At 56.1% G+C, this 11,001-nt stretch overlaps 4 protein-coding genes across 4 annotated transcripts; 2 read left to right on the top strand and 2 right to left on the bottom strand.

Moving 5' to 3' along the window:
• On the top strand, positions 1–1,620 carry GUITHDRAFT_113048 (hypothetical protein; the record flags this gene model as incomplete). The annotated part of the gene is made up of 9 exons (XM_005827701.1): positions 1–44; positions 88–172; positions 219–330; positions 374–444; positions 495–519; positions 737–837; positions 1,381–1,436; positions 1,486–1,546; positions 1,591–1,620. The coding sequence occupies 9 exons, from the start codon at positions 1–3 to the stop codon at positions 1,618–1,620; spliced, it is 585 nt and encodes a 194-aa protein (XP_005827758.1).
• Positions 1,619–3,096, bottom strand: GUITHDRAFT_164545 (hypothetical protein). The gene is made up of 6 exons (XM_005827700.1): positions 2,477–3,096; positions 2,338–2,433; positions 2,215–2,286; positions 1,994–2,101; positions 1,816–1,883; positions 1,619–1,765 (listed from the first exon to the last, which is right to left on the bottom strand). Exons 1-6 carry the CDS (start codon positions 2,957–2,959, stop codon positions 1,687–1,689), a joined length of 906 nt encoding a protein of 301 aa, XP_005827757.1. The 5' UTR covers positions 2,960–3,096; the 3' UTR covers positions 1,619–1,686.
• Positions 3,097–4,878: 1,782 nt separating this feature from the next.
• On the top strand, positions 4,879–8,487 carry GUITHDRAFT_75246 (hypothetical protein; the record flags this gene model as incomplete). The annotated part of the gene is made up of 9 exons (XM_005827699.1): positions 4,879–5,300; positions 5,754–6,039; positions 6,179–6,412; positions 6,480–6,623; positions 6,869–7,207; positions 7,437–7,528; positions 7,631–7,760; positions 7,884–7,972; positions 8,070–8,487. The coding sequence occupies 9 exons, from the start codon at positions 4,879–4,881 to the stop codon at positions 8,485–8,487; spliced, it is 2,154 nt and encodes a 717-aa protein (XP_005827756.1).
• A 140-nt stretch (positions 8,488–8,627) lies between these two features.
• On the bottom strand, positions 8,628–10,229 carry GUITHDRAFT_164544 (hypothetical protein; the record flags this gene model as incomplete). The annotated part of the gene is made up of 2 exons (XM_005827698.1): positions 8,628–9,839; positions 10,155–10,229. The coding sequence occupies 2 exons, from the start codon at positions 10,227–10,229 to the stop codon at positions 8,724–8,726; spliced, it is 1,191 nt and encodes a 396-aa protein (XP_005827755.1). The 3' UTR covers positions 8,628–8,723.
• Positions 10,230–11,001: the final 772 nt, after the last annotated feature.

Raw genomic sequence — 11,001 nt, 5'->3', positions numbered from 1 at the left:
ATGATGGTGCCAGGAGCCGACGTGTTTCTAGCCGAGGACGACAGGTATCATGAGCCAACCATATCTCTGTGCTGACCTAGTTAGCAGCGAGGAGGAGGAGGAGGAGGAGGAGGAGGAGGAGGAGGAGGAGGAGGAGAACGGGGAGGAGGAAGGTCCTACCTCAATGGATCAGGTACTTGACTTATGCTCCCTTTGTGCGGCCTCACAATCACTGATAGGACGAAGAAGCGGTGGAGGGCAAGAGGAAGGAGGAGAAGGAGGAGAAGAAAGAAGGAGGAGACGGCGAGCTTGCAGGGCTCCGTCTAGATGCTCTCCGACCTCTCACAGCCGGTCAGCCCCTGCTGTTCACTCCTTTCGCTCACAATCTTCACAGAGGAGTTTGAGAAGATCCGCAAGAAGAGGATGAAGAGGGAGGTGGAGGAGAGGCTGGGCAAGAGGAGGAAGGTGAAGAACAGGCTGCTGTCTTTTCTCCCTCATTCCTCATCTTTCTGCAGGGTCCTGACGCTGAGAGCCTCGAACGTAAGATCCTCTTGCAGCACTTCTGCGTTGTTGTCCTCCACCACCTCCTTGCCCTCCTCCTTGTTGTTTTCATTCTCCTTTCCTCCTCCTCCTCCTCACTAATCCCTCTCTCCCTTTTTTTCTTCTCCTTTCGTCTTCCTCCTCCTGCTAGAGCACCTCCGCTTCAAGCCCTGTCTTCTCCTCCTCCTTCGTCTTCATCCTGTTGACTGTCTTGCAGTCAGCGAACGTCTCGACCCCGAGGCTCTCGTCGGTCAGCACAAGAAGCGTCGACTTGACAAGGCCGCGCGCCTCGAGTCTATCATGGCAGGTCAAACTCTTGTAGCTTCCACCTCCTCCTGCTACTCCTCGTCCTCGTCCTCGTCTTCTTCCTCCTCGTCCTCCTCCATTACCACCCAACAACTACTAGCACTTCTCTCTTTCCACGCATCTCATCTCGTACTCCTAGTCTTTCCTTTACTTGTACTCCTCCTGTTCCTTCGCCCTCCCCTGCAGATGCTTCTGGTCGTGTTCCTCGAAACTACGATCTCGCACTGTCTTCTCTTCTTAAGTTCATGATAGGTCGCGAAGGAAGAGAAGGAGCCTGGAAGGACAGACATGAGCGAAAGAAATTGGCAGGCGGGATAACCAACGAGCAGGCGAGCATATCATCTTACATTCTACTTTCCTCCTTGGAGGGAGTACCTTACCACGTCCTCCTCCTCCTCCTCGATCTCTTCCTCCTCCTCGATCTCTTCCTCCTCCTCGTTCTCTTCCTCCTTCGCTACCTCGCGCTTCCTCCTGCTCCTTCATCCCCCCCCTTCCTCCTCTCCTCCTCTTCCTCTCCCTCCCTCTGACCGGCAGATCCTCATGCGCCTCCTGTAGGCCAAGAAGAACAAGCCCTTCCTCATGGTTCGCAAGGGAAGCTTGAGGGTGAAGAGGTGAAGAGCAGCAGAACCAACTTGAGCCTTTGAGCTGACCTGTCTACAGCAAACTGAAGATGAGCATCGGAGAGAGGAACAACAACAACAGAGTGAAGAAGAAGCTGCAGGTGAGGTCTGATTCCGTTGCTTCATTGTTGATGGTGCATGTCAGAGGGGCAAGATGGGAGGGAAGGGCAAGTAGCGATAAGGGACTTTATCTTAGTGCTTGTACTAAAGAATCAAAAAGATTTCTTCTAAGCTGACCTTGTCATATCCTCTTACATCTAGCACGAAAGTAGAATGAAGCTTTGCCCTCCCATGCTCGCTTCCAGTCCTTGGGCACCAACCTGACAGCCCCAGCTCAGCTCTAGCACAGACAACAGCTAGTAAAGCTCACCCAGCACGACGGAAGAGGCTGTGGATGGTGTTTCTTTTCGGCTCCTTCTCTTCAAACATCTCTTCTATCTGAGGCTTGTTTGTAAGCAACCTATACCCCCCCCTCCCCCGCTCCCCCGCTCCTTCTCTCTCTCCTCCCCTTCCCCCCTCCCCCAACTTCTGCCCTCCTCGAATTTCACCTGTATCCTGAAGCTCTCGGCGCAACCAGGTCGAATGGTGAACTGAGTCCAGCCGAGAAAGCTTCTCTTCATGTCGGCAGGGTTGACGAACTTGCCAGGTTGAATGAGCTGTCGGTACTTTAGCAAGAGAAGGAGCCAGAGCAAGAGCAAGAGCAAGAGAAGGACGAGGAGAGGAAGGGATAGGGAGAGAGGTGGTAGTTGAAGGAGGTTGAGGAGTCTACCTTATCTCTCACGGCGCGTTGCAAGCAAAGCAGGAGGGATTCTTTCTGGCTTTTTAAGTTCAGCCTGCAGCACTGAGACAGGACCGTCATTGCCTCTCCTTCACATGTCACTCGTGCCTTCACCTCTGCGATCTGCCGAGGAAACGCTCTGTTCAGCTCCGCCACTCGTAGCAGCGCATGCTCGCGACGCATCATCTTCACTTTCTCTGCCCAGTGAGCCTGAACACTTGTCAAGACGGGATTGACAGCTGAGTCAGGTTACCTGTCCGTCGCGAGCTGTCTGCTGGATCTGAGGGTTTGAAGCCACGTGGAGGCCGCGTTGCGTCTTCTTCATCAGGACGGTCGCAGAGCTCTCCGAGAACTCTTGCTGCTGCTGCTTGCTCTCCCTTGGCTGCCCCTCCTCTTGGAACCAAGTCTCGCACATGTCGAACCCGCCATCTGAATCACATTGGCTGTCGGTGAACCCCAGGAAGCAGAGCTGCTCCGGTGGCAGGACGTCGAGGGTCTCTGAGCTCTGCCTTGAGTAGGGAAGGGGCTCGGAGTTGGAGCGGGAGATGCCGGGCAGCCGGCTCGCTTCTTCGAGAGTTTCCAGCGGAAGATTGGGCTCTTCACCGAAGAATCTTGAGAGCCACTCAGATCTTGATTCTTCGCAGCAGTTGTCCTGTGCCTCATCGCTCTCCAGCATGTCGAAGGGCGAGGGAGCGTCGAATGTCGCGATTGGGTCGTTGAAATCTATGTCCATCATGGGTAGCGCGTTCCGATGGTCGAAGAGCAGAAACAGGAGGAGGAGGGCGGTGTGAGGAGAGGAAGGCGACCAGGAGATGGCTGTGAGGAGAGGAAGGCGACCAGGAGATGGCTGTGAGGAGGCAGAGCGAGCGACGCGATCAATGACGCGACGAGAGCACAAGAAGAAGCAGCGGATTCGGGAGGATGAGCGGGGGCAAGTTGGGCACTTGAGGGGGTAGGGGTGGGGCAAGACAGCGGGCGCTCATTGAGTTGGCGTATCCAGTACCCCCCACAGACCTTCACCCACCTATTTAGGAATGTTTGCGGTATGGGATATGGTGGGTACAGACCTTCCAAGTCCAACCCTCCGTTATTTTGGATCTCGCTGTTTCCTCGCCAACTACCATTAGCTCTGGGACACGAGCTCACAATGACCAGAAAAAAAAACTTTGAGGGAAGCAGCAGAGGAATTAACAGGGGATCACACGATCTAACGATAAGATTCACAGGGAATCACGGAGAATGACAGAAATGTTTGACGACTGTTGGTAACTTGGCTCTTGATAGGGGGCAACTATTATTTACAGCCTGTGGTATTATTACGTTTTAAACTGATGGTAAAAATAGATCAACAAGTGGAACTTGCTCCCGGGAGAATTCCGAGGGCTTCAAAAATCGATTTGTAGACGCGAAAGCAGATCTTTTCAATTTCATTTTAAAATATTATTATTACGGAAAGATTCCGCGAAGCGGCATAAGAGGCGTAATAACTTGCTGACAGACCGACCGCCTAACCCCCCGCCCCCCCCTCCCCCCCCGACCTCCCCTTATGACCCCGACCCCCTCCCAGTGGAATCGAAACTTTTAAACCTGTCCATGCTCCTCGGAGGACCGTCCGACACCCCAAATAGCGGAGCCTCGGGGCCACCCCCCACCCCCAACTTGAGAGTCAGGCCCCCGTGTCCGAGTCAAGAGGCACAGTCCACAAGTTTAAAACCCCTCCTGTGGAAGCGGCTGGGACGGTGACCAGGGGGTGCCTGGTCAGTTCTACATATCGCGGAAGTTTTCCGGTCTTTTTATAATCCAACCTTTTCTTTTTTTGAATTTTCTGTTTAAACTGCATTTTTCAGCACGCACTTCCAAACCTGGGGGCCCGGCGAGAATCAGGGCATGGCCGGGTGGACGGTCGGACCACCGGAATTCAACTTGGCGGCGGCCCGTGCCGCAGTGCCGGGACCCCGGTCCGATGTTCGCCGGGCGCCGGCGCTGCCGCTCGCCGGACTGTACGCGCGGTCGGAGTCACGGCCACCGCCACGTGCACTGGACTCCGGCGGCCCGAGACCCGGCGGGACCGTACGGTGCCGCCGGGCCTAGTGGCTCGGAGTCCCGGATCACCGGGGTGCTCAGCGATCCAGAACTGGAGCCTGGGAGGCTGGCCGCTGGCCCGAGCGGCCGCTAACGGAAGTTTGAGTAACGGTCACGGCAGTCCGAGCCGGTCACTCGGAGCCTGGCCCGGCCGTCGGGCCCGGGCCCGCCCGGCGCCGGGCGTGGGAAGTTACTGAGTTTTGCTGCCTCTGCTCCTCCTCTGAGGCGAGGTGGGACGTCATGGCATGGCGATGGCTCGTCGGAGTCGTCATGCTGTGCGCCTTGTCGGCTCTCGTGCGAGATGCTGCGAGCTCCCCTGATGCTCGACCTCCTTCCTCTCCTCCTCTCCTCCCCGCAGACCTTGATGGCACAGTATGTGGGCAGGAGTTCCCAGAGCTTCTCGTGCAAGAGACTTGGAGGATGCGGGACGAGGGGAGGCAGGAGGAGGCTCTTCGCTGTCTCAGGGAAGGGAGCAGAATGTTTCATGATGATGCTGAGGTCTGGTTGGCTCTCGGTGAAGCTGGGGAAGAAGGAGGACAGGACGAGGAGGCGGAGGAGGCTTACAAGCGATCGATGGAGCTTGATCCCGACAACGTAGTCAGCCCCTTCAAGATGGGAGCCCTCATGATGAGGACTGCAAGGGCAGAAGAGGCGCTGGTGTTCTTCAGGATGAGCTCTGAGCTGCGACCTGACGCTCCTGTCGTCCACAACAACGTCGGGCTGACCTGCACAAAGCTGCAGATGTTCGAGGAGGCGACCGCCGCGTTCGAGAGGGGGCTTGAGGCGAGCAAGGATGCGCAAGCCAAGGGGATGATCCTGAACAACATGGGGATCATGTACAAGGAAATGGGCGAGACGGAGAAGGCGATGGAATGCTTCGAACAGGCTCTACGCCTTCCGAGCGTGGAAGCATACATCAACAAAGCCAGCTCGCTGATTGATGCAGGGGAGTATGAGGAGGCAGAGAAGTGCATGCGGGAAGGGCTACGCGTTAAGTTTCATCCTGTTGGCGTGAAGATGCTCGTCGTCTCTCTAGCGTTTCAAGATCGAATCGTCGAAGCTTCTGAGCTTCTCTTGAGCTCTGGTCACTCTCCTCCTCCTCTTGCCCACTCTGCCTCCTGACCCTCGCCTGCAGGTCTCGACCGGAACGAGGAGCGGAAGCTGATCAGCGAGGCCGCGCACATGCTGGCAGGTAGCGGCAAGCACATGCATGGGGTAGAGCTGTTCACGGCTTTCGGGCTGCTGGAGGCGGAGGATTGGTACCACGTTGGCCTGATCCTCACCGAGCAGCACATGAACAAGCTGGGCATGCGCGCGTACGTGACAGCCCTGAGGCTCGAGCCTGAGCACGAGATGGCGCTGTCGGCAGCTGCCGTCCACCTGTACAAGATGACGAGGTTCAAGGAGGCAGAGAAGATGTTCGCGCGGGCCCTGCAGGTGGCGGGGAGGCCGGAGAGCTTGTCGGACGCGTACAACGGGCTCGGGGCGTCGATCGAGATGACTCACTCGCGGCTCAACCAGTCGGTCGTGTTCTTCGAGGAGGCGGTCAAGGCCAACCCCCGCAACGAGCCCGCCTACTTCAGCTGGGTGCACCTGAGATGCAGACTATGCGACTGGCGGGAGCACGAGAGGCTGTTCGAGGAGGTGAGGAAGATGATTGACCGAGGAGCGACGGGCGGGCTCGGGCCCATCTTCGGCCTCGCATATCCCCTCTCCGATGAACAGATGTGCACGGTACGGAGGAAGGGAAAGAGGAAGAGAGGTGGGGGAACGAGCTCGAGGAGGGTGTGGGGTACAAGAGCGATAGAGGGAGAAGGAAAGGAACGAGGGCGTCGAGGAGCAAAGGTGTGTGAGATGTTGAAGATTGAAGCAGGTCGCAAGGGCAAGGGCGCGAGAGGCGGTAGGGAACGTGAAGAGGATGAGGAACGAGTTCGTGCCTTGGGCTCCGAACTTCGCTGCAATACCTGAGAAGCTCGGGATTGCGATCGTGTCGGCTGATTTCAACATGAAGCCTGTGGGGCAGCTGATTCAGAGCGTTTTCAAGATGATGGACAAAGACAAGTTCGAAATATTCGCTTTCATGCTCGAAGCCCACGACAACTCGCATGTGAATCTGCCCTCGGAACCTGTTCTGACTAATGACTCCTTTTCCTCCTTCCCCTGCTCCCTTGTAGGTGATGGCCAACATAGCCAACAGCGTGGACGAGTGGAACTGGTGCAAGGGTCTTTCTCCCCTTGTCGTGGCTCAGATGGTGAACAACGAACAGCCCAACATCCTCATTGACTTCAGCGGCTTCACGGATGGTGCAAGGAATGAGGTGCTAGAACACAAGATGCGATCCCTCCTGCCTCCTCCCACCCACCTACCTCTTCCCTCCTCCCCCCTCCCTCCTCCCACCCACCCACCTCCTCCCTCCTCTTTCCCTCATTCCTCGTCCTCCCCTCGTCCTTTTCCCGTCTTCCTGCTTTCTCGTTCCTCCTCTCTTTCACTCTGCTCTTCTCTTCCCTTCTCTTGTACCATCTCTTCCTGTTTCCCTCACCTTGCTCATCCTCCCCCTAACAGATCGGAGCACTGAAACCAGCTCCTGTCGCTGTGAATTATTTGGGTTTCCCCTATACCCTCACGATGGAGGGTTTCGACTACATCCTCTCGGACCGGGTGGTGCTTCCTCCCGAGCAGCACACTTCCTGTTTCCCCGAGAAAGTCGCCTGGCTGCCCAACATGTACATGGTCAACGACCACAAGCAGAGCCAGGCCGAGCAGATCCTCGGTGACTTCACGGCAGCCAACGCCTCCAACCTGAGCCTCCCCCACCGCTCTCAGCAGCTCGTCCTCGCCAACTTCAATCACTTGCAGAAGCTCGGCCCTCATACCTTCCACTTGTGGCTCCGCATAATGCAGGTGAGGTTCCTTCCTTGTCCTCCTCTCAACGATTTCTCCCTCCGCCTCACCCACAGCCTCGACTACCACTTCCTGCTCCTGCTCCTGCTCCTGCTCCTGCTACTGCTCCGCTTAGTCCCCTCCTGCTCCCCTGCTCATCATACTTCACATCCCCTTTCTGTGTGTGTTCCTTCTCCTCTGCTCCTTCTCTCGACGCATCCCTCCCGCGCATCTCTTGATTTTCCTGCAGGAGCTCCCAGACTCCGTCCTCTGGCTGCTTCGATTTCCACCGGAAGCTGAGCCGAACCTGCGCCGAGAGTTCGAGGAAAGAGAGATAGGCACGTAGAGGAGGAGGAGGAGGAAAGGAGGAGGAGGAGGAAAGGAGGAGGAGGAGGAGGAAAGGAGGAGGAGGAGGAGATTTGCTGACGTCACTTCAGGCTTGAGCAGGCTGCATCTGTCAGACAAGTTCCCCTCTAAGATTCACCTCAATGTCAAGCGAGCCGCCAGCCTCCTCCTAGACACCCTCGAGTACAATGCGCATGTCTCGGGGCTCGATGCGCTCTGGGCTGGACTGGTAAGATAGAAGAGGAAGTGAGTAGAAGACGAGGAAAGAGGGAAGGAGGAAAGGGAGGAGGAGGAGGAGGAGGAGGAGGAGGAGGAGGAGGAGGAGGAGGATGAAGTGACTTGTGGATTGAAGCCTCTGGTCACTCTTGCTGGGTCCAACATGGCGAGAAGATGCGGTGCTTCATTCTTGCGAACTATGAAGGTGCCGCAACTGCTTGCTCGGTGATGCTCTTCCTTCCTCTCCCTCCTCTCCCTCTCCTTCCTCTCCTTTCCCCTGCTCTCCTCTCATCTCCTCTCTCGCATCGCTTACATCCAGCAGAACATCGGAGGAGTACGTCTCCATTGCAACACAACTGGGGGAAAATCCGCGCAAGCTGCAGGAGCTGCGAGACAAGGTTCTCAACGATGACCGCCTGCCTCCTGCTTACTCTCCTGCAGGTCGAATACAGCAGGTCGAACGGCATTCTCTTCGATACGAAGGTACCTCTCTCGTTCACCTCCCCTTGTTCCTCCTCTGTTCATCACCATCAACACCTGTTGCTCCTCCTCCTTCTGCCCAAGCTCCCTTCCTACTTGTCCATCTGTTCAAGCTCCTCACGTTCTCCTCAAGGGCTGGGTCAAGGAGTTCGAGTCGATGCTGCGGCTCATGTGGGAGGTTATGCAGTCTCCCTCCTCCCTCCTCCCTGACTCCTACCAGGTCGCTGCAGCTACCGAAGGCAAGAAGACCCTGCATATAGTACAGGGAGGCTACAAAGGCTGGAGAACTTGAACGCTCCCGCTTCATCTCTCCCTCTTCCTCCCTCCTCCTCCTCCCTCTATATTTTTCTTGCCTCTGTCTTTCATTTTTCTTCTCTCTTCCTCATGCTCTTTTCTCATTCGCCTTATTATTTTATTATTTTTTGTCAGACGTTAACCATCCACTCGCCACTGTTGTTGCAGCAGCGGTAGGGACAGAGCTAGTTGTACAGGAGCATCACACAACAGAGGAGGAGGAGGAAGCAGAGGAGGCAAGGGGAGAAAGCAAGGACAAGCAGCTGTGCGCTGAGTTGGTCACCCGAGGATGGTTGTGTATACGGACTACCTCATTGAGCACCCGGACTCCTCCAGCTCGTAAGATCCTTCTGTGGTAACCTCGCCACTCGGAGAAGACCTGGAGGGCAGCGCAGGCCTCCTGCTGTACCTGTATGCTTGCCAGGTGCTCCTCCATCCCTTGAAGGATCGACTCGATTCCTCCTGCTGCTACTATCGCGCTCTTGCTCTCCACGTCCAGAGCAAGGTTATGGAGCACCGCACACGCCTCTTCCTGCAGCCCAGCACTTTCTCTGTGCTCCTGCATGAGGTCGAGGATCGTCTCGATTCCTCCCTCCTGCGCGATGCGGATGGGGTTGTCCGAGTAGCACGCAATGTTGCGAAGGGCGCGGCAGGCCCACTCGGAGACCGAGGCGAGGCGATGCCTCCGCATGGAGGTCAGGATTACAGCGATCACTCCCCCTTCCAGCAGCTTCGCCTCGTTCTGCGCGTTGCAGGCCAAGTTGCTGAGAGCTGCACATCCTCTCTCCTGCACCCGCGCGTCCTCAAGATGAAGTCTCATCACGTTGACCACCAGGTTGATCCCTCCTGCCTCTGCGATCAGCCTCTGGTTGTCGAAGTTTCTCGCGAGGAAGACGAGGATTCTGCACGCGTTCTCGCACAGCACAGCAGAAGTCTTGTGCGTCTCTAGTGTCTCGAGCACAGCACTAACTCCTCCCAATGTCGCGATCCTCGCATACTCCGCTATCCACTTGGCCCATTCTTCTCCTCTCTCCGACTCGATGCGGATGAGGTCGGCCGTGGATGGGTTGTTGTCGAGGTCGAGCACGAGATGTCTCAGCCCCTTGTCGCTTGCTCGTGCAATGGCAGCAAGCGTTGGCTTCAGCTGTGACCCCTCCGTTAGCGTCAACTCCACCATCCCCGACCGAAACTTGGACAGATCAACGCGTTCCAGCATGCAAGCTGACACATCTTTTCTCACTCGCAACTCCACTCGGATGAGCGAGGTTCTGTCGCTGTCCAGCATGCTCCGCAACAGCCGGTTAAGCTCCTTGCACACCTTCCATGCTCCATCAGGAGAAGACATTCAAACGCCTCCAAACAACAATTGCAGCTGAGCAGTCGCACATAGCAGAGAGGTACAGTCATGCGATCAACACCATCGTCCTGATCACAAGTACCTATTCCTCTCCTCTCCTGATCCCTTTCTGCCTCTCAATTTCCATTTTTCCCTCCACACTCTGCACATAAAACATCCCGACACCAACTTTGCCCCACAAACATCCTTGTCATGAAACGCTTGTTGCTTCCTCGTACGTGAAGCTCGTGGAACATCTCATCTCTCATCCCCATTACACATCTCCTCCTTTCTTACCATCATTCCCGCCAAGATCCTGGTCTTCGGCCATATCAGCCCTGACATGTCCTCCCCCACTTCCACCAGCCCCATCTTCACCGTCCCTTGACTACCCCACCCACAATCTCCGAGTGGAAGACTACCCCATAAAGAATCCAACGTCAGATGATCACCCTACCACATCATTTAGACGAATTTATGTATCAGAGTACCCGGTACTTTTCCATTATCCTACCCCTACCTCATGTATGGGATTACCCCACCTTGTTCATTTTGCACCCTCTTCCCCGCTCATCGACGGCATTGACAAACGAGGCGGACCTGCTGTGGTATGACTGTGCGGGCCCGGTACGGAGGGGGGCGATCCGACTTGTCGCACATGGGCGAAGGTGGAGGAAATTCCTGCTGCTCCTCGTCCCCCTCCTCCTTCCTCTCCTCCTCCTCCTCCTTCCTCTCTCCCTCTTGGTCCTTCCTCTCTCCCTCTTGGTCCTTCCTCTCTCCCTCCTTCTCCTTCCTCTCCCCTTCCTGATCCCTCCCTCCCTCCCTCCCACCTACAGTTGGGAGCTAGCGTACATCTTCGTTCCGCGAATCTCTCCTCACTCATCCCTCCTGTCCTGCTCTTTTTTTCTTGGGATCTTGAGGGATACAAGCAGAGTTTCAACTCTGACCCCACCATTCCTGCATAACTTCGGACCTCCTCCTCCTCTACTCGAACTTGACCCTCGTCATCGCACCATCTCCTCAACTTATTGTTTCTTCTACCTCAAGATCCCTGCTATCGTCACCTTCACGCTCTCTTATGATTCACACAGTGACCTCCGCGGGCAACTGCGCTAGCTCCGCTCCTCCGTTCCTCCGCTCTTCC

This window comes from Guillardia theta, assembly GCF_000315625.1.
Source record: "Guillardia theta CCMP2712 unplaced genomic scaffold GUITHscaffold_64, whole genome shotgun sequence".
Classification (NCBI taxonomy): Eukaryota; class Cryptophyceae; order Pyrenomonadales; family Geminigeraceae; genus Guillardia; species Guillardia theta.
This window is presented reverse-complemented; position numbering and strand designations above follow the sequence as displayed.